The 17,790-nt window shown below is 41.8% G+C and overlaps 2 protein-coding genes and 1 long non-coding RNA gene across 5 annotated transcripts in view; all 3 read right to left on the bottom strand.

The window, feature by feature from the left end:
* Positions 1–4,683, bottom strand: part of mfhas1 (malignant fibrous histiocytoma amplified sequence 1) — a 16,150-nt gene extending 11,467 nt beyond the window's left edge. For all 3 annotated transcript variants that reach the window (XR_004796947.1, XR_004796948.1, XM_035668565.1), the window contains exon 1: positions 1,329–4,683. Coding sequence is in view for 1 of the 3 variants with exons in the window: in XM_035668565.1 (XP_035524458.1) it covers positions 1,329–4,275 (2,947 nt within the window). In the remaining 2 variants the exon portion in view is untranslated. The remainder of the gene's footprint in view (positions 1–1,328) is intronic.
* Positions 4,684–7,087: 2,404 nt separating this feature from the next.
* ppp1r3b (protein phosphatase 1, regulatory subunit 3B) lies at positions 7,088–11,991 on the bottom strand. The gene is made up of 2 exons (XM_035668566.1): positions 11,864–11,991; positions 7,088–9,188 (listed from the first exon to the last, which is right to left on the bottom strand). Exons 1-2 carry the CDS (start codon positions 11,884–11,886, stop codon positions 8,318–8,320), a joined length of 894 nt encoding a protein of 297 aa, XP_035524459.1. The 5' UTR covers positions 11,887–11,991; the 3' UTR covers positions 7,088–8,317.
* Positions 11,992–16,476: 4,485 nt separating this feature from the next.
* On the bottom strand, positions 16,477–17,784 carry LOC118333063. The gene is made up of 3 exons (XR_004796949.1): positions 17,604–17,784; positions 16,779–16,867; positions 16,477–16,682 (listed from the first exon to the last, which is right to left on the bottom strand). It is a non-coding gene; the product is annotated as an uncharacterized LOC118333063 (long non-coding RNA).
* Positions 17,785–17,790: the final 6 nt, after the last annotated feature.

The following is a 17,790-nucleotide window of genomic DNA, read 5'->3' on the forward strand; positions in this document are numbered from 1 at the left end:
GCTGGTTGCTTGGCAACTGTTGTTATTACACAGTTTCTGTACAGATTAATAAGTTATAACATCAGTGAGTTTTACAGCAGCTGGTTGGTGGATTTGGGGGGTTAACAGTCTGTGAACATCCAGTTCAGAAAGAGAAGAGTTTTCTTTGATCAGTTGTTCATGTCGGTAACAGAAGAACTGAACCTGCAGAGATCAACATGAGGCTGATACAGAAGCTACTGACAGAGATGACATCATCATCTCACAGGCTAACCCAATAAAATGTGATCATCATCACATCTTTACATTACAGACACACTGTCAGTCTGAGGCCTGCACAGAAAGCAGGTCAAGCTGCCATGACGACCTCATCCATCACTGCATCAGGACAACCAGGATTATCTCTGCCCCTGAGGGGGGGTTTACCCCTGTACCCCNNCCCCCCCCCCCCTTCTAACTTAATATGTGCAGCCTTTGTTCACCCCCCCACTGACACTGATGGTCTTCCCGGCAGAAGAAATCATCAACTGCATCTTTTATGAAGACTTGTTTTGGATCAGGGTGGAACTGAATCTGATCAATAAGAGCCGGGGAAGTTAATTTAATTAAGTAAAAGAAATGTTTCTCTGTTGCAGTCAAACAGGAAATCAGAAAAACGGATTTTAAATTCAAGTTATTTCTTATTTCTGGGTCAGTGTGTACTTTAGACTCAAATGGGTTGTTTTCTTTTTCACGGTCAAAAGGGGATTTTTATATTTTATTATATATAAAATGAAAACTTCCTCTATACAGTAAGAATGATTTCCTTTAGTGCCTCGGGTCTTTTGGGCAGATAAATAAATAATAATTCAGTTTTTTACGTCTGTGATAATGAGTGTTGTAATACGACATGGTACCAATGTCTGTCCGCTTCTTTAAAGACAAAATGAAAACATGCTTAAAGATTGTCGGACAACCTTGAGAAACTTTATGAATAATACAGAATAATATATTAAGGCTGGCCAACAACAATGTCTCTCACCTTGACCAGTGAATACTGATTGTTACCATCAAACCAGAGAAACTGGACTCCAAGATTTCACTAATAAAGCTTAATCCCAGATCGATGCACATTGATTTTGTAATGTTATGTTAAAAGGTATTTACCTTTATTTTTCAGACTCAATCTAAGTATAAAGTATTCTCATCATCATTACAAACCAAATAACTAATTGATTAATTGAGAAAATAAATGGCACATAATGAAAATAGATAATCAGTCTGAATGGTTATACACTTTTTCACAAGTGAATAAGATGATGATAGTACTGTTGATTTCAATCTGACGTGAGGAATTAAAGATCATTTACCTGGAAAGGCGTGTGGGTTGGACGACCCTCTCTTGAGGCACTTGGAACAGAGAATATGTACAGAGTAGTTGAGGCCGGGCCACTCCTGCAGCAGCACATTCAGCTCCTCCACCAGCGGGGTGATGGCCTGCCAGGCGGTCCAGATGTTGGGCAGCGAGGCGTGGCTGGCAATGGACAGAGTCTCTGCCTGCAGCTTCCCTTTGGAGGGCCGGTGGCTGATCACCACGGGGACTTTACCTCGATAGGCGAAGATCTGGTGCCTGCCGTCTGACCTCTGAACCACATGGCTGTTTATCTGCACACTGAAGCGTGCAAACAGTCCGGGAGGAAACAGGAAAGGGAAGCTGTACTGGATGTGCAGCTGCTCCACAGAGAAGAAGTGACACACAGGCAGAGAGCTCCCACTGGCTGAGGCCTCCGCCCGGGGCTCCTCATTGCTGACATAGCTGGGGAACTTGTACCACGCTGTGGCTCCGTTCAGAGGCTTGCTGCGGGGTTTGTTGATGCAGTAGCAGATCCCCATCTTCTCCAGGAGCTCCATGATGAGGTGGAGATCCTGCTGGGTCTGGATAAGCGGTCTGAGGAGCAGGCGGATGACGTTGGAGGGCAAAAGGCCGTGCTGAAGGAAGCCCTCCACATGGTGCTGCAGATGTGTCACCCTGAGGTTTTCTCCCTTCTCGTCCTCTATAACCAGACTCACCCTCCCCTTGTCCCCCCTCTCCCCCTCAGAGAGGAGCCTGTCCAACAGTGTGGACTCGTCCCTCTGGAAGAAGACGTTGAGAATTGCAATGAATCGTGGAAGATTATGAAAAACATATTCCTTCAGGGTGAGGCTGTCCTCAAAGTAGAGCAGCTTTCCACTCTCGTGCAGGTAGGATAAGGCGCTCTGCAGTCGGTCCTCCGTGAGCCCCGCCTGCAGGCCCAGGCGGGCCGAGTCCCACCAGGAGAGCCACAGATCTTTGGGCTTAAAGTGCAACTCCTCCAGCATCTGCCAGGACTTTGGCAGCACACGGTGGAGGTTGGGGAAGATCTCCCTGTGGTCTGCAACAGACATGAGCTTCTCTCTCAGCCTCTGAATGTTACTCTGGGTCTCTGTGCAGCTCACACTCAGCACAGGAGACAGGATCTGCAGCCTGTGGTTCAGCATGTACTGCAGCTGGGCTTTCCTCCGCCTCAGGTTCCTGTCAGAGACTCCGTAGAAGAGGACGTGAGGGCTGGAGGAGCGGACGATGAAGCCCTGCTCCAGCGCCTGATCCACCTGCAGAGCCAGACTCCTCAGGCTCTGGATGTCTCTCTTCTCCTGCAGGCCGATCTGTCTGTGAATGTCCAGACTCTTCTCCTCCAACTCCACCTCCCCACACAGGTCTGCATGCGTGCCCACCAGGCACACAACAGCGTGGGGTACTTTGGCACTGAGGAGGTGCAGGAAATGCCCGACATGGACATAAAAGTTCTTGGGCGAATATGCTTTGAGATTCACAACGAGAATGTAGAGAGCACCGGGGGAGAGAAAAAAGGGTTTGATGAGGTCGTAGTTTTGCTTCCCTGACAGATCATACACTAGAAATGTAAGACAGCGATCAGCGTCCGCCACCCAGTTAGTGACTTCAATTCCTTTGTTTCCCTGGATTCCTTTAACATCCTGCTGTGTGCTCACCACACTCTGCCTGAGCCGGGTTTTCCCAGCATTTTTCATCCCCATCAGGACCAGCTTCAGCCGCGGCTTTACAGCAAGCTGCGAATGTGCCAGCTCCTTCTGATAGGCTGCGATGTAAGGGATCCCCTTCATGCACACCTCATACGGAGGCTGGATGAGAGGGTTATCCTTCACCTTCCAAATGTTCACTTTGGACAGCTTTCCAAAATTATCTGGAAGTATGGCTATTTGGTTACCCTGTAGAACAAGTTCCTCCAGCTTCTCCAGCTCCACGATGGAATCTGGCAGATATGTGATGTTGTTATTGTCCAGCCAAAGGTTGGACAGCTTCACCAGCTGCCCTATTTCCTCGGGAATATGAATCAGTTTATTCCGGCTTAGGTAAAGTTCCTCTAATCCTGTGATGCTGAAAATAACCTGGGGGAAGTTCTCAAACTCGTTAGAGGACAAATTGATCATTTTGAGTCTCTGCAGCCGACCAAAAGCAGGAGGCAGCACCGTGAGGTTGTTCCCGTCCAGCATCAGGCTCTCCAGGTTGTGCAGCTGACAGAATGTGTCGGGTAACGTGGACATGTGAAGACTGCTGAGCCACAGGATTTTGACAGACTGCAGCTTCATGATGTCTGCTGGTAACGTCTCAAACTTGTTTCCAGAGCAGTCAAGTTCCTCGAGCTCGCTGAGGGCCACGATCTCAGGGGGGAACTGGTTCAGCTTGTTGTGATCTGCATCCAGAGTCCGCAGTTTGGTCAGGCTGGAGAAAGATCTGGGGAAATCTCTCAGGTCGTTGAAGCTGATGTCGAGCTCCTCTAAAAACTGAAGCGCTCCGATCTGAGCCGGCAGATACTGGATTTTGTTGTGACTGATGCATAGCTTCTTCAGCCCCTTCAGCTGACCCACACCCTCAGAGAAGCTTCTCAGGCAGTTGTGGCTCATGTCGAGCTCCACCAGCTGCCCCAGCTCAAACACCACACGAGGAACGGCTGAGAACTTGTTCCTGCGGAGGACAAGGATGCGCAGGTTGTTGAGGGTGGATCCCAGCCCGTCTGGCAGCTCCTGGAGGGAGTTGTTTCCCAGATTGAGCACCTCTATTTCGGCTATATCCTCCGGCAGTATGATCTGGTTGTCTTTGGAGCAGAGGGTGAGCTGGCGCAGGTTGCTCCGCAGCTTCCTGGAGCGCAGGGCGGCATCCCTCCACAACCTGGCCGTTTTCAGATTGTTCTCCTTGTCCTCCATGGCGTTGCAGCCCGACCCCTCCTCCTCCTCCTCCTTGTTTTCATTGAGAGTTTTCATGGAGACCGAGCGGGCAGCATGGTGGACGCTGAGCCCCAGAAACCAGCAGCAGACCCTCCGGCGGAGAGGAGACAACAGACGGCTTGTGTCGGGAAATATTGGAGCTTTTGGTCGGCAGCAGCAGGAGCGTGTGTGTCCGCGGAGGCATCCTTTTCTCCTGCGCCACTCAGCACACAATGAGAAGCAACCAGCCGCTTACAGATCCGGGTTTAATCCACAATCCGAGCTCCACCGCCCCGTGTGCACTCTCTGCTTCCCCGGCGTCCTCATCGCCACATCCCGCCGTCCTCTGGGTCTCTCTCCCGGGGTCGAGCAACGCGTTTGTGGAGCTTTCTGAGCCGCCTAGTCTCTTCCTGGGAGCGGGGAGTGGAAGTGAGGCAGCAGCCGCTCACACTGCGTCAGATCTCTGAACCCTCCTCCTCCTCCCCCCCCAGTATCCCTCCCTTTCTCCTCCTTCCTGCTGTGTGGAGAGGAGGAGGAGGAGGAGGAGGGAAAGTGTTTGTCCTCACTTTGTTAAAATGGTTTAAATCAGCACAGAAAGAAGAAAGAAGAGAGATTGATGTCTTTATTAGAAACATCCCAGAGTTTAAAATATAATATCACATAAAGATAAACAGCTTCAGATTGTACACAGCCTGAATGTTTACAATAAATAATAATCATAATAATACATAATAATAAATAAATGAAATAAATGACATTTTGAAGACAGTGAAGTGAAATAGTATAAAATGATAAAGCTCATTCTTCTGGTCCACATGGTCCACAGAACCAGGACTCTGTCTCCACCTGCAGGACAGGATGTGCACATGAGGAAGCCTCATGCACACATCAGGAGGGATGAACAGGCGCTGTGTGCTGTAACAGAGTGTGACAATGATTAATGCTACAGTACTGAACTCAAACCCTGATCACACAGAGTACATGCTTCTCTTTAGAGCAGCTACCCATCAAACCCCCACAGAGACTGTCTCTGTGCCCCAACCACAATTATTCAAAGAGAAAGTAAACACAAGAGGATTTAAACATAAAAACCTAAAATAATATAACCAACTCTGCAATAGCACCAACTAAACTAATTAAATGTGGATTATAAGACGTCAGATCTCCGTCACCTAAAGCTGTCCTAGTGAATGAATCAATATCATATATTATATATTATATTGATTTACTGTCTTACTGAGACCTGGCTGTGCCATGAAGAATATGTTAGCCTAAATGAATCCAGAAGAAAAAAAGATCTTTTTACAAATAAATGCAAAATGGTGGAGTATCTTTAGGGACAGATGGGCGTGGCCTATATTAGTACAGTTGGCATCATCGAAGGAACTCACTGTACAAAAATGTTTCGATTCAGAAGTTATTAGCAAAAATGTAAAATGCTTAATAACCGACCACATGGTGGCGCTGTTGTTGGAGTAATCTCATTGTACTCTGTGTACTCTCAGTGTCAGAGTATGGTTGCATATGGTGGTGATGTCACTGTGCATTGATCTGAATGCTGTTTGCTAGTGAACAAAGACTGTGGATTTTGGGAGCATTTGAATGAACACTTGTGAACGTATTCATGTTGATTCGACATATTTTGAAGTATATGATGGACTTTTGAACAGACCAAAGGTTGGAGTGAGGCAAACCTTTGTGAACTTAGTGGATGTGCTGAAGATGTTTCAGCTCTGTAGGATGTACGGAAGCTTTATTTAGATTTTATAAAATGTTGGAAATGCTTAATAACCGACTACATGGTGGCGCCATTGAACACATGCTTCAATATGTTTAGCACATCTCCATGGGGCAAATGTGTACCACGCTGTAGCATTATAGAGTATTAGAGATTTTGCTTGCAGGAAGCACACAGTTGTAAAACTCCACTGAGGACATTAATGGGTCGAGTAAAGGATCAAAGAGCTCTCTGTATTTTATCTGACTGAACAGTTTGATTATTAGTTCCATAACCAGCATTTAAGCCTGAAGTCTGTCTGAGAGTAAATAAGTGTAAAGACCTTTCACCTCGTCTTTTCTCCCACAGTTCAGTCTGGTTACATAAATGAACCTGTTTTACCTGCAGAACAAACACAGCAGGACAGGATGATGTTTCAGGTCCACGTCCACATCAATCTGTCCTACATTCTCAGGGTCATATGAGCAGAGACATGCAGGTCATATACACTGCTGACATGAACTGATAGACAGAATAAACAGAATATTCTCACAACAAAACAAATGTAATGTGAAAATGTGAAATGTTTGGTGTTAACTTTGTCTATATTGTTATTACGTGACACTGTTTGAGGAAACTGTGCTGAGAACAGATAGATTGAGGAATATAACAATATAATAATAAACACTGAGTGCAGTTTAATTCAAACACTTAAAACAAAACTTAACGTGACTGAGAGGAGAGAGCTGGCTGCAGCCTCACCAAATACTAAAAAATACAAACACAAAGTCAAAGTGATAAAGCAACCGCACTGTTTGTGTGCATTTTACTCTGAATAGAAACTGTGGACCTCTCCTCCCTCCCGCTCTGCTCACAGTGAACTGAACCAGGAACCAGGAACCAGTGTGAGTAGATGCGTGTTTCCAGGGGAGTATAGTGGTGATGAAATCCAGAAGCTGTGGATATACACTGCAACCTCTATATTAACCCTTCAGACACACAGGAGCTGATAAACTGTGTGAATTTGTGTTAAATCCTTTAGCTGCAGCTCATTAATAAACCCTCTTTTATTCTCACAGAGTTTATTGTGTTTGTGCAATTAAACAAAACTCAAACTAAAATTCTACAAATATTTTCATTTTATTGTACTTACAATTTTTGCACAAAACATTGTAATAACACTTAATGAGAATTTTACTGAGCAGCATCACAACAACCCATTCATACACCTCCATACTGAGCATGTGCAAACAAAAGGACATTAAAAACAGACAGGAAATCAATGCTAATGCTTAATTACAAACAGCTTTAACACTGCAGCGTCTTTGTTCTCGTGTGCAAACACAGACACACCTGGATTTCAAATAGAAGGTTAAAATATAGAGACTGTGAGGGAAAACTCGATATGACGAGCAACCAGTAATTGACAGCCTGTCATCCTGCTAAAAATGAGGTATAACTAGTTCCCTTAAGAAAAATAACAAAAAAGTAACATGAATAACACATTTCATTCCAAAAACTGCTGTTGTAGCTGATGTTGTAACTGAACGTGTGTAGATTATTGTGAAAAAGAAACCAGATAAACTTCACCTGTGTCATGTTGGGAAACCATCTGAAGCAACAGCTCCTGTGAAATATTAAACCATCACCTCAGCTGGAGGCCGGTGGTTAGTAACACTGGACTCTGTGATGGACAGTTTTAGTAAGTTTGATCGATAATGGCAGAGATCATTAGAACGATGTTACAAAGACAACAGTCATCATTTGTCTTGGTGGCAACACATCTCTACATGAACTAAAGAGCAACTTCTGTTAACGTCACAGCTGCTGTTTGGGAAGAAGGACAATAGCTGAGGTTTGGTTTGAGGGGGACACAGTGACGTCTCTGGGGTCTCACTCTCATTCTAACAGACATGTATCCATAGTAACTTATCGCAAATATTAACTGAAAATCAGCAATAGACAATGTGTGAATGCTTGTTTCCATCCACCAGCAGTATGTGAGCTGGTTCATCAGATAAGCAGTAGGTGGCGCCAATTCTCCAGTTGTGAAACCAGAAGAAGAGACTACAGCCATTTTTAATTATACAGTCTATTCTCACACTAAACTAATCTCTCTGGGTCGCTCGGTTTGGATTGTGAGAAACTGTGACATTTTAAAGATCGACCGATTGTTCTATTAATCATGAAAGTAATCCTGAGTTGCAGTAGAGTAGAGGTAGAGGTGGTCACAGGTAACCTCTTAAACAATAACAAAGTTCAGGTGATATATTAAGAGTCCAGAACGGCAAACTTTGTTTCAAGTAGATGAGTTTACAGTGATGTGCAACAGGACAACAGGACATTTAAAAAAAAAACCCGAACCACAAATGTGGTTCCCGTTCAGTAGTACGGCCCGGTATTCTCGTATCCTGCGTAACTCGGCCAATCGGGGAAGATACCGTGTGAACAGGTGGGGCTGCCGTATCGGTCAAAATGAATCCCAAAGTCAGACTGGCGGCTGCAGGCGTCCCGGTGGCTCCTCTTCCTGGAGGACCAGACGATGCTGTAGTTCTCCCCGTGGTTGCTGTCCCAGTACTCACATCCACCCACCTCATAACAGACGGCGAACTCAACGCGCTCGTGCGGCCCCAACTCATCAGGTAGAGACACGTTGAAGGAGAACGTGTCGCTGTACGAGCTGGGATACGTGTCCTTCATGTACACACAGTCTACATCTATGTGGCTCTTCCAGGTGTCAAAGGTCACCCGCAGCTTCACAGACTTCTCAAAGGACACGTTTTTGACCTTAATGGTTCCTGCTAAGGCCTTCTCCTTCAACACGCAGTGCTCCAGACAGACGTAGTTCCTCTCCAGTCTCTGACGGAAGTGCAGGTAGTCCGAGGACGGCTGAGTGAAGTCCAGCACCAGCTTGTCCTCCTTAGCTGTCAGAGAGAGAGCCGAGTTGAGCATCTCCTGGATGTTCTGAGGAATATCGATGGGATCGTTGAACTCAGAGAAGATCTTCACTTTGGTTAGAGACAGGCCTTTATCATCAGCAAACGTCACACGCTTCTTGGCTTTCCTGGAGGATCTTCCATCCTCGGGCTCAGTCTGATCTACGCAGCGAGAGTGCTGGAACCTCATGCAGGAGTTCAGAGCAGGTCTTCGAGTTTTGGGAGACGTCCTGTAGACAAACTCCTCTTTGGACAGGTACAGAGGTAACGCCATGTCAATTGGCATGGTGAGCTCGGGAGGAAACGCGCTCAGTGCACTGAAAGAGAGAGGAGACATATGATGGACTGTGGACACACTGAGTCTGATCTACTATAGGCACACATTTTATATCAGGGTTTTTAAAAATATAATTATTATTTTTCTTCCTGCCACCTACTACTCAGCTCCTCCACCAACTCCTAATAATGGATGGAAACATCATTATTTTATTTCACCCCCCCCGATTTCCTCTAAATGTGGTTAAAATCTTCGACACATTTAGATGGAACACTGTCGTATTATACGTTATATCACATTATATTATATCATATTATAATATATTATATTATATCATATTATATTATATTATATTATATCATATTATATTATAATATATTATATTATATTATATCATATTATATCATATTATATCATATATTTCACTTATATTATATTACCAGTGCACATACACTGAGAATTAGTTTAAAATGAAAGTTAGGAGGGGGTCCGGCCACTAAAGTCGGCTAAGCTTCACTTCTACATCTCTGTGGAGAAAACTCACTTAGATTTTAGTTTAAAGTGTATTTATTATTATTATTATTATTATTATTAGCCCCAAGCACTGGCCGTGTGAAGGCCCCTATTGTAATTGAAGGAATTCTTCTTTTTCTTTTTCTTATTTTTCCTCCTAAAAATCGCATATTTGGAAGCTTGCCCGTGCTCGAAATTCCATGAAACGCGGCGAGCATGTCAGTCGTGGCGAAAATTCAATATTCGGTGTGGTGCTTTTGGGTTGGGCCACTAGGCTGGCCACTACTATCATGAAGTGCGTTTAGCTAATAACTTCTGCATAGTTTTGTCGCACATTCAAAAACCTTATATCCCACGTTGGGTGAATGGAGCTGCATCTCCCCATATAGGCCACGCCCAAGTAGCATTGGGGACTTCGTGGCAAAAAACAGTAATTTAAAGAATTTTCTAGCCCATTATAAAATTAGCACTTCCTGTAAGATTTTGCTCAAACAGGAAGTGAGCATTTCTCCACATTGGTCCGAATTGACACAAGCTTGGGTCATATTCCTCATGTCTTCCTTAGGCATAACACAATTTCAGGCCATCACCACAAGGGTGGCGCTCCCCCTTTAAAATGAAGAAGTTTATAATCTCTGCATCGGCATGTGTGATTAAAATGAAACTTGGTTTACTTTGCTGATCAAAAGTTGTGCCTGTTTGTTGACTGTACGTTTAACCGCGTGCCTCGTGAACGACGTGTTGAATTCCACCGATGGCCATAAAACAATAGTACTCTATATTCAGTACCCCTGAAACACGTCTCTAACTTCAATGGGTCGTGGTCCAAATCTCAATGAAACTTCACACGTTTGATAACCTTCCCACCCTTGAACACATCATACATGACGATAATTCAATATAAGTGAGATGCCACCTACTGGCACAGGAAGTAAGCGCTGTTTGATGCAATTATGAACTTGATTCTGTGAATTCCGTGAATTTTCCAGCACGCCCAAGGGTTGCTGCGAGTGCGAGGTCCCGTTCATCGCCTGCTTGCAGCTTTAATTAACTATTATATTTGATCACAGTGTATTTTTTATTATTATTGATCACCAGGGTACAGTGCAGAGCTTTCAGTCTCTGATCAACAGCCTCGTCCTGCATTCAGAAACCAAATCAGCTGATAATCAATAAACATGAATCTGTCAGAAAGAAAAATATTAGTCTGATTGTTAAAATAATAAAATACGAATACAGAGAATGATCAATATATCAGGAAAAACTGTGATCAAGATTCACAGGAAAATGACGTAAACTGCATTTACTGAGTCACTTGTTTTGGGGTTATTGATCAGTTGATCAGCTACTGTTTACTGATACTGACAATGAATATATTCAGAAACATACAGTGAGTTCTTGCATTGAGGAAAGCAGCCTGTATCTGCCAGTACTTATCTGTAATCTGTATCTGCATCTGCCCAGTACTGTATCTGTATCTGCCAGTACTGTATCTGTATCTGTATCCTGCATCTGGCCCATACTGTATCTGTATCTGTATCTGCCATTGCCCAGTACTGTATCTTATCTGTATCTGCCCAGTACTGTATCTGTATCTGTATCTGTATCCTGCCCAGTAACTGTATCTGTATCTGTATCTGCATCTCCCCAGACTGTATATCTGTAATCTGATCTGCACAGTACTGTATCTGTATCTGTACTGGTACTGTATCTGTACTTTCTGTACTGTATCTGTATCGTGTACTGTTCTGTATCTGTATCGTATCTGTACTGTATCTGTATCTGTAATCTGCCCAGTACTGTATCGTGTATTGTATCTGCCCCAGTACTGACTGTATCTTATCTGTACTGTATTCTGTATCTGCATTCTGTATCTGTACTGTATCTGTATCTTGTATCTGTACTGTATCTGTACTTGCATCTGCCCAGTACTGTATCGTTCTGTATCCTGCCCAGTAATGTATCTGTATCTGTACTGTATCTGTATCTGTACTGTTCTGTATTGTAATCTTATATTAATGTACTGTATCTGTATCTGTATCTGCCCAGTACTGTATCTGTATCTGTCAGTGTCTCCCAGCGGTCTCACTCTTCCTGCAGGTAATGCAGAACACACCCCCCCTGCGCGTCTCGACCGGCAGCTGCTTACAGGTAGACCCGCACAGGTAGACCCGCACAGGTAGACCAGAGCACGGACTTTACCTGGAACTCTTTCGGACAACCATCTGTCGGGCTCTGCTTTGAGGTGACGCGGGCAGCCGGTCTGCAGTGGGTCGGAACCAGGTCTCTGTGGAGTCCAGACGTCCTCTCCCTCCCTCTCTCTCTCCCTCTCTCCCTCCTCACACTCCCAACATGTTGCATATTTCTCTCGTGGCTCAAAGCCCACACGGGGTTCACGTGAACAGCGACAGGCAGCCAATCAGAGAGCGCGGCGGCGGAGTGATCGACACAGAGCGCAGCGTCACCTTGGCCGCAGGACCTCTGCTGACAGCCGGTATGGAAGCTCCTTCATGCCAAAACTGCTCATTCTGACCTAAATGTAATCCATTCCAGTTACAGAAAATACAACTGAATTTATCAACAAAGAATCCTATAAAGTCTGTCTGATTGTTATGAATAATCTTATTACAGACTAAACAGGAAAACTCTGGTTTTTAACAAACTTTCTGCAGTTACTGAGTTTGTTTGGGGTTTTAAATTTTTTTTAACAGTTTTAAATATAATATGAAATATCCACAAAATCGGTGACTGAGTCCGTTTACTGACTGACAGAAAAAGGTTCCTTAAGGCAGTGGATCCTCCTCATTTTTTTCCTTAAGGAACTCTGATGTTTTGTACAAACTGTGCTTGTTCAGTTTCTTTTTTGATTTTATCCAGTGACATGATCAGTAAACAGTTTTCAGCTTTATGATCACATTTCATTTGCTCTACTTCTTTTTTGAATCAATTTAACTTTTTAAACACACTGTTTTTTAATTACATGTTCACATAAAATTGTATTACTTTATTTGATATTAATAATCCTATTTTTATTTTTATATAATAGGTATCAAAAGTTGCTTACTTACATTAGGAGTTTTTTATTTTTTGTATTGCAAGTTGTCTGAAATAATTCGATAATGCCTCATTTGAATATTTAAATTTGTTCTCATTTGTACTTTCAGTCACACTATCAGGAGTCCAGAGCCAGTTTATAGCACATTGAACACTTTACATAATGCATAAACACATTAAAAGAAACCTTATTTAATGAATGAAAACAGGGACATAGATACAGGGTAAGAGGGTGAGGTGGTCCTCTAAAGGTGGTCTAATGTCCTCTGGAGGACTGCTGCCTCTCCATTTGTAGTGAGCAGCTGGCCTCAGAGGCCCAGAGGTCACTGAGACATTTATAGACAAGCAGCAGGACTCTGACACCCTGAAGCCGGTGAAGAGACCTGAGAACTGCTGTGATGTGTTCAGGGACTTTCTGACTGAGCAGAAGTTGCAGCATTAAAGTGCATCAGTAAATAAAGGCTCATTTTGGCCTCTGTTGACCCTGCAGTAACAAAGTTACGAAACTGATGGCTGAGGCTCATCATGTAAATGTTTGTTCAGGGAACCTGAGCGAAGATCAGGTTTATGATAAGTTATGAGGTCTCTGACAAGGACCCTGTCCCTGACTGCACCGCCATATGCTGGGCTCTTTCCTCATCAGTGTGACTGAAACAGCAGCAGTGAAACATTAATCTCAGGTCAATCACAGCTGCACACTCTGAGCTCTCTGAACGTCCTGAAACAGGCCAAACACTACAGAATGTGATATGGGCTGCACACTTATTCAAAGTAACAAGCTGCGGTTGTTTGATGAAGGTTAAATGTGCACTGTTAAAAAAATTCAGTAAAATATATTCCGCCCGCTGGAGCTGCAGCTATAAATACAAGCAAACACTGCTATAATACAAATATTCAGGCTTAAATTTACTGAAGAGTGCTGTTATTATTGAAATTTTCTTATTTTAATCAGAATTTTAAAAGTAAACTGTCACTAATTTTACATCATTTTAGAAATGTATCAACAGTATTAAACTTGAATTTAACAGTTTAATATATTAAATAAACAGTAAATATCTGTGAATAAATTATAGATTTGCAAATGTATTTTAATCTTTTTATGTAGGAAAAATGAAATGTTCTCTAAATAAGCAGTAATTTTATGAGGATTAACAGTCAGTCAATACAGAAAGAATCTGTAAAATTAATGGGAAAACTTCTTTTACAGTGTGCGTGACAGCAGCATTATGATGAAGTAATGCAGCTCTGCAGAGAAGTCCTGACCTACAAATGCTGCTCTCGATGTAAGAAAACATGTTTGTTTGGTACTACCGACCCCAACAGATGATCAGATTATCAGGTTCCATCATATTGTTCAATCAAATCATTTTGCAATATCTGTCAAAATATCTGCAATATGATGTTTTGACCACATGGTGCAGCCCTAATGTAAGTCTTTATTTCTACAATAATGTTGTAATGTGTAACAACGCTATTATGTAATAACTCCACGAAACATAATACATCACTTCTTTAAGTAATAACACCCATTTTATTATAGACACCTGAACCTAATATGTAATATATTTTATTGTTATTAAAAAAATATATATTTTTATTAAACTAAAAAAATAAGCAAAATTCATATGAAATAAGCAAAACTTTATTATTTTAGTAGTTGATAGTGATACATTTATTACAGTAATCTATGAAATAACAAAATCATTGACTAACGACTATATTTTAAGGAAAAGCTGAATTTTTTCAGTTCGAGGTGGGAACACAAAATCTGACAAAATCAAAATGTTTGGTTTCACATGTTAATCAATAAGTTTATTTTATTCTAAAAGACAAATAAGTTTGATATTAATTTGACTTGTAAAGTACACTGGATCAGTGGGTACCAAGTATCTGATATAAATGACTCCTTGTAGTTTTTGAGATTCTGTGTTTAGTCGTTAGTCACTAGATGTTCTTCAATTCATACAAAATAAGCAAAATTGATCTAAAATAAGCAAAATCATTAATCACAAAATTACAAAGCCTCTTAGGCAACCAGGAAGTGGTTTGACTCTTGGGTTTTACCCTAAAGTGTTTTTTTTACATTCAAAAGGTTTCTATGGGGAACTTAAAGTATTTGTATCATTTATTTTCAACCCCATCGTCCCCAAAACCAAAAGTTATGTTTGTAATGTTTGTAATGTTTGTTATACTTCTCTTTATACCCCGACAGCAATCAATAAATCAGACAAAACAAGACACAAAAACAATCTTACTAAAATACACTGTAAACTGGCAGCTGTGGTTGCCAGAACATATACGGTAAAAGGATAGTTTTTAGTTTAGTTTTTTTTAATACGTTTTTTAAATAAACTGATGATGATGAATGCTATGATGGTAGATTTCTGTGCAATTTGTCTGTAATATAAAAATATAAAATGCTGTATAAATAAAGGTATTTTTACTGTCATGGTTTAACAATTTTTCACTATAAAATCTATTTTATAATCTATCTGTTGTACAGTGTAAGAAAAATGAATATGGCAAAATTAAGAAACATTTGTAAAAAATAAGCAAAATCAAAAGTAATATTTTTTGTTATACTTTATAGAAAAATCTCTTTACATTTTAACATTTCAGAAGAATCAATCTTAATATAATCAATAATCTTTTTTTATATTTGTTAAAATGAAGACAATGCGTCTGTTGCAGGCCTCTAATGGGCTTAGCCAATCGTTGGCTTCGGTCTGAATGAACTGATTGGAAATGATGCAGCAGGCAGGAACTGTTGTGAATGTGTTTTCGGGGAATGGCTTTGGAGGGAGGCCTGAAGGGAGACCGTGCGATTTTTTAAGTTGTTACTTTACAATTAAGCCGCCTCTTACGAGGGTGTCTAACGTTTCCTACCCTTTGTTTGGTTTACTGTAGAAACATGGCGGACTCTCTGTAAATAAAAAAGGCTCATTCTAAAGAAATAAAAACTTCATACAAAATAAGCTAAATCTGTAATTACGAAAGGAAGCATTATTTACAAAAGTAGGCACAAGTTGCGTAAAATAAGCAAAATCCTTAAATGTAGAAAACAAGAAAATGGTTTAATTACTAAAATGAGCAAATCCTTTATCTCAAAATTAAGTAAGGTTTGTACAAAATAAACAAAACCCTGAATTACTAAACACTGGACAAAAAGGAAAGATCCAATGGTATCCAGAGCATATCATATAAAAATAAATGTAAAATCTGTTAATGATCCACATCTGTAATCCTCTGGATACAGACAGATACCGACCATTTCCAAACGTATCTCCACCTCGGATCCGTTTCAAATTAAAAAAATAATCACAAAATTGAGTGAAATGCATAAAAACTAAGCTAAATTATTAATCACAAAATCAGGCAAAATTCCTGTTTTTACTGTACAAAAATAATAATAATTCTTAACTAAAAATAAAACTAATTAATTTTCTAGAACTCATTTGAATTATTCTGATTATTTTCTGTCCTGCTGTCGAACCATCTACAATACAAAACATTTTCAAAGTCCTGGAGGAGGAAATCTTGATCACAAGAAAAAAACATGTCAACCACAAGGGGGCACTAAAGTAAAGTAATAAACTTAATATCTCAATATACCTGCTAATGAAACTATATATCTGTGAGGTGTTTTTAAAGATATACGCCTTCAGCAGCAACAAACAGGAAGTCAGAAAGTATTGAGAGACGGACCAACATGTTGTTGGTTTTGGTCTTTTCATGCTCAGGGTAATAAAAATATAATGAGTATAAAAATGTAAAATCCTGGACTGAGCTGATGGCTGTGTGTCAGCTGTGAAATCCATGTGGATGTGAGAGGAGCTCCTTGGAGGTCCTACTCTGCTCCCTGAGCTCCTTCCTCTTCAGTCGGACCTCCTCCAGCTGCAGGAACACCCGGGTTATAATCATCCAGCTCAATGTTCTCCTGTCTGCCCGGCTTCTGCCCCCTGCAGGCCTGGAGAGACACGACAGCATGAGTCCTCTGTTCAGTTCAATAAACACAGACTGAGTGCTTCATGTAAGTCAGTCTTCTAAACAACAGTGTCAGTACCTTACAGTAGAAATAGAGGGCAGTGGTCACCACCAGCAGAGTCAGCAGCACGACGACCTCTCTGATGAACTGATGATGAACTGATGGATCTGATCAAACACATGGACAGTCATCACATCACACAATCTGTGAACTAGTTTGTACTTGAAAATGAAAGTTACTGCAGGAGAAGACTACAAGTGTTGTCAAGTTGCAGTTTTCACGGTGTGAAATGTTATTAAAAGATAGCAGTTTAGGGGAACTGTGGAGGTCAAGATTAGATCTGGAAAACCAAATATCATTGACAATCTGTTGGTGGATCTGAAAAGAGCTGTTCATGCAAGATCCCCCAAGGTTAGAGAACTAGAAGCCTCTTGCAAGGAATCATGTGAAAAAAGTGCACCATGATACAATGATGGTTTTATTATTTTATATTTGTGTATTTTTCCCATAGTGAGATAGTGAGTATAAGACAACATTTGGTTTCCAGGATAACCCTGGTCTGAGCACACTGCTCTTCTTGCCTCTGTTAGGTGGGGGAACTGGACTATAAAATGGTGATTTGGGGCTGAGGGCTGTTATGACATTTGTGTCAGAAGGTGTTTCTCACAGTCACATACGTCAGTCAGTTCTCAGAGAAGTGATCCTGGTAACCAAACACGCTTGGTGCCACAGTATATTGTTTGCTGTTGACATTGACACACTTATATAAGTTTGGATACTATATGACATGTGTAACACAATGACAGCAGTCACAGTGTTATTCAGACAACAACATGCATTGTCTCTGTTGTCAGCAAGTTGCATGTAAACAGTCAGTGAGACAGTTTCTCTGCTTCAGCTTACCTGAGACAGTGAGAGAGAGCAGACGGCTCTCAGAGGAGAAGTTATGAGAGAAAACATAGACGTGATAAACACAGCTGTAGTTTCCTTGGTGGGCGGGCTCTGCAGCAGGAAACAGGAAGTGGGCAGAGTGATTGACAGCTGGCTGGGTGTAGTTGTGCGTTGTGTTGGAGGAGGTGAAGGTGAGCTG

This window comes from Morone saxatilis, unplaced genomic scaffold (genome assembly GCF_004916995.1).
Source record: "Morone saxatilis isolate NCDOM2014 unplaced genomic scaffold, NCSU_SB_2.0 Contig21, whole genome shotgun sequence".
NCBI classification, from domain to species: Eukaryota; Metazoa; Chordata; class Actinopteri; family Moronidae; genus Morone; species Morone saxatilis.

Coding starts and splice junctions, on each gene's coding strand:
- ppp1r3b (XM_035668566.1), bottom strand. CDS start 11,886: ATGGTTGTCCGAAAGAGTTCCAG. Junction 9,189..11,863: donor GTTGTCCGAAAGAGTTCCAG/GTAAAGTCCGTG, acceptor TCTCTCTTTCAG/TGCACTGAGCGCGTTTCCTC.